Below are 3,128 nucleotides of genomic sequence, written 5' to 3' on the forward strand. Positions count from 1 at the left end.
CTCCTCCTCCTCCTCCTCCTCCTCAGTGAGTCTCCGCTGCTGTCTGTTTGTCGGACTCTTCGTGCGGACTCTAAAGGTAAAAACTCTCATCGTCATTAAAATGTGTTTTTTTGTAACTTCATCTTGAAGCCTCGTAGAAACTTCAGAGGAAGAAACTCAACATGTTTAATGTTCGAGTCAAATTTGACTTTTTAATCCGCGGAACGAGCCGCGATCCGTTGATCGCGACGCGGTTTAACGGAGAGAAAAACACAACGAAAGACGCCATACCGTTAATATTAATTATAATTACACAAAAGGGATAAAAACAATTATTCCCGTTTGCTGTTGAAAAGTACGCAGTGACGTATTTTATAAAGAATATTTGAAGGTTGATGAGAACTAATTAACGGATTCGACACTAAACTGAATCTCTTTCTCTACACAAAGTTCACAAAATCCATTTCTGTTCATGTGTGAAGATTTAAAATGAGTTCGAGGTCTTTGATTAAATCTCTTGAAGGAAACTGGAACGTTTACTAAATAAAACAACTTTTAAATGAGTTTGTTTTCTAACCATCTGATCGGAGATCAGTTTACTCTCACAAACAAAACGAAGGGCATTGATTTCTCTGCACTTTGTCCTCTAAAGACACTAAAAGAGTCAAATCTCTCACATTTTATCTAAACTATGTTTATGGGCTGATTAGCTGTTTTTTGGACGCTATATATATCAGTTTTTCTTGTCCACTAACAATCTTAATTTGTAAATTGAGCATTTTTCTTGCATGTTATTTGTCTTGTTGTCCATTGTCCCACTGTCCTACTGTCCAATGTAATGCACTAACCGCCATGTCAAATTCCTTGTATGTCCAACGTATTTTGGCAATAAATTTGCCTGATTCCTGAATCCGTCCCTCTGCAGGACCATGTCCCCCTTCAGCAGTAGGACCGGGTCTGCTCCTCTTCAAGGTCTCTCCCTGACATGAAGGACTGAGTGTGAGGACACAGCGCCCTCTGCTGGACCCTTGCTGAAACCCTGCTGGACCCCTGCTGGACCCCCCGCTGCCCTGCAGGCCATGGCTGAGCCCAACTACTCCGACCTGATCGCCAAACACTACAACTACACCGGCAAGTACCGCAAGACGCAGCAGGACGCCGGCCTGAAGGCCGACTCGGTGGTCTTCATCATCGTCTGCTGCTTCATCATCCTGGAGAACATCCTGGTCTTGACCACCATCTGGAGGACCAAGAAGTTCCACAAGCCCATGTACTACTTCATCGGGAACCTGGCGCTGTCGGACCTGCTGGCCGGCGTCGTGTACACCGCCAACATCCTGCTGTCGGGCGCCAACACCTACAAGCTGACGCCCACGCAGTGGTTCATCAGGGAGGGCAGCATGTTCGTGGCGCTGGCGGCGTCCGTCTTCAGTCTGCTGGCCATCGCCATCGAGCGCCACCTCACCATGCTGCAGATGAAGCTGCACAACAACGGCAACACGTGCCGCGTGTTCCTGCTCATCAGCGCCGTGTGGATGGTGGCGGCGGTGCTGGGCGGCCTGCCGGTGATGGGCTGGAACTGCATCCGCAGCGTGACCCGCTGCTCCACGGTGCTGCCGCTCTACCACAAGACCTACATCCTCTTCTGCACCACCGTCTTCAGCATCATCCTCATGGCCATCGTGGTGCTGTACGCGCGGATCTACGCCCTGGTGCGCGCGCGCAGCCGCCGGCTCGTCTTCCGCAAGCCGACCAACGGCCGCGGCAGCGCCGGCGCCAACATCAAGAGCTCGGAGAAGTCGATGGCCCTGCTGAAGACCGTCATCATCGTCCTGAGCTGCTTCATCGCCTGCTGGGCGCCGCTCTTCATCCTCCTGCTGCTGGACGCCGCCTGCGAGACGCTGAGTTGCCCCATCCTCTACAAGGCCGAATGGTTCCTGTCCCTCGCCGTCCTCAACTCCGCCATGAACCCGCTCATCTACACGCTGACCAGCAACGAGATGCGCCGCGCTTTCCTCAAGACGCTGCTGTGCTGCACCGCCTGCCTGCGCCCCAAGGCCAAGTCGAGCGGGCCCATCATGGGGGCGGAGTTCAGCCGCAGCAGGTCAGATAACTCCTCCCACCCCAACAAGGAGGAGGCGGAGTATTCGCCAAGGGTCACGACCTCGGGCCGCCTCACCTCGTCCTCCTAAAGGGGTCCCAACGTGTCCGACCAGCAAGCAGGTCGTGGACCGGAACCTTCAGCCAATCAGGACTCGCAATACTTATGAGACTCTAAAACCGGTTCGACTTGGGACCAGGGTCCCTCGTGTAGAGAAGCTCTCACCTACAGGGCCATCAGCTGGATCACCTCCTGGGGATCCTGGTGGTTCCGGTTCAGGTGGACCTAAGCTCCTCGTAGCGCCAGAACCAGGCCGTCTGACCCTCTAAGAACAGATAGAACCTTAAGTATTTAAACTCCTCTCCCCTCAAAACACTTCAAGGGTCCAGGTGCTTTTCATGAACTCCTCAACTCCTCCGTTGATCACGCGACCTCGTCTGGTTTCCGGAGGCGTCTTTCTTCGTGGCCTTCATCCTCTTCTTCGCTTGTCCTGAGACGAAATATCAAACATCCAATAATGTGTTCAAGTCTGTCAACATCAAACACCAAAACTTTGATTCAAGATCTGTTTAGTGATAAATATATATAAAGAAGAGAAACGTTGTGTTTCTTCTTCCTCTCTCCTCGATCAGTGAAACGTGTGTGTTAATGCCTTAATATTAATAATAATAATTAGTCATTTGGATTCATATAAAGCTGCGTCCATGTAATCAGATGAAGAAGAGGAGGAGGACCTGGGTCTCAGAGGAGAACCTGAACCTCAAATTGATTTATTTTTTGGACATTTTTGTAAAGATTTAACTGTAAACATTAGAAACTGTTGGTCAGAATGTATTTTCTACTTCTTCTACTGTGTGGTTGTTGTTGTTTTTGTTTGTCGTTGTCATCAGTAGCATTGTCGAATTAATTTATATTTGAAAATCATTTTGTTTGTCACACATATGTTTTGTTTAATTGAGTCATGTTTCAGAAGTACGGAAGCTCGTTTCTGTCAAATAGAAATTAGCTAATGATTTAAGACCAATAATAAAAACATAATAAAGACATA

The 3,128-nt window shown here is 49.0% G+C and overlaps 1 protein-coding gene across 1 annotated transcript; it reads left to right on the top strand.

The window, feature by feature from the left end:
* s1pr1 (sphingosine-1-phosphate receptor 1) lies at nt 1–3,128 on the top strand. Its single transcript, XM_037470447.2, has 2 exons — nt 1–76; nt 905–3,128. The coding sequence occupies exon 2, from the start codon at nt 1,059–1,061 to the stop codon at nt 2,169–2,171; it is 1,113 nt and encodes a 370-aa protein (XP_037326344.1). The 5' UTR covers nt 1–76; nt 905–1,058; the 3' UTR covers nt 2,172–3,128.

The sequence above is a fragment of the Pungitius pungitius genome, chromosome 7 (genome assembly GCF_949316345.1).
Source record: "Pungitius pungitius chromosome 7, fPunPun2.1, whole genome shotgun sequence".
In the NCBI taxonomy this organism is placed as follows: domain Eukaryota; kingdom Metazoa; phylum Chordata; class Actinopteri; order Perciformes; family Gasterosteidae; genus Pungitius; species Pungitius pungitius.

Bases quoted from the DNA above. Each gene is read 5' to 3' on its own strand.
- s1pr1 (XM_037470447.2), top strand. From the start codon at position 1,059: ATGGCTGAGCCCAACTACTCCGACCTGATCGCCAAACACTACAACTAC.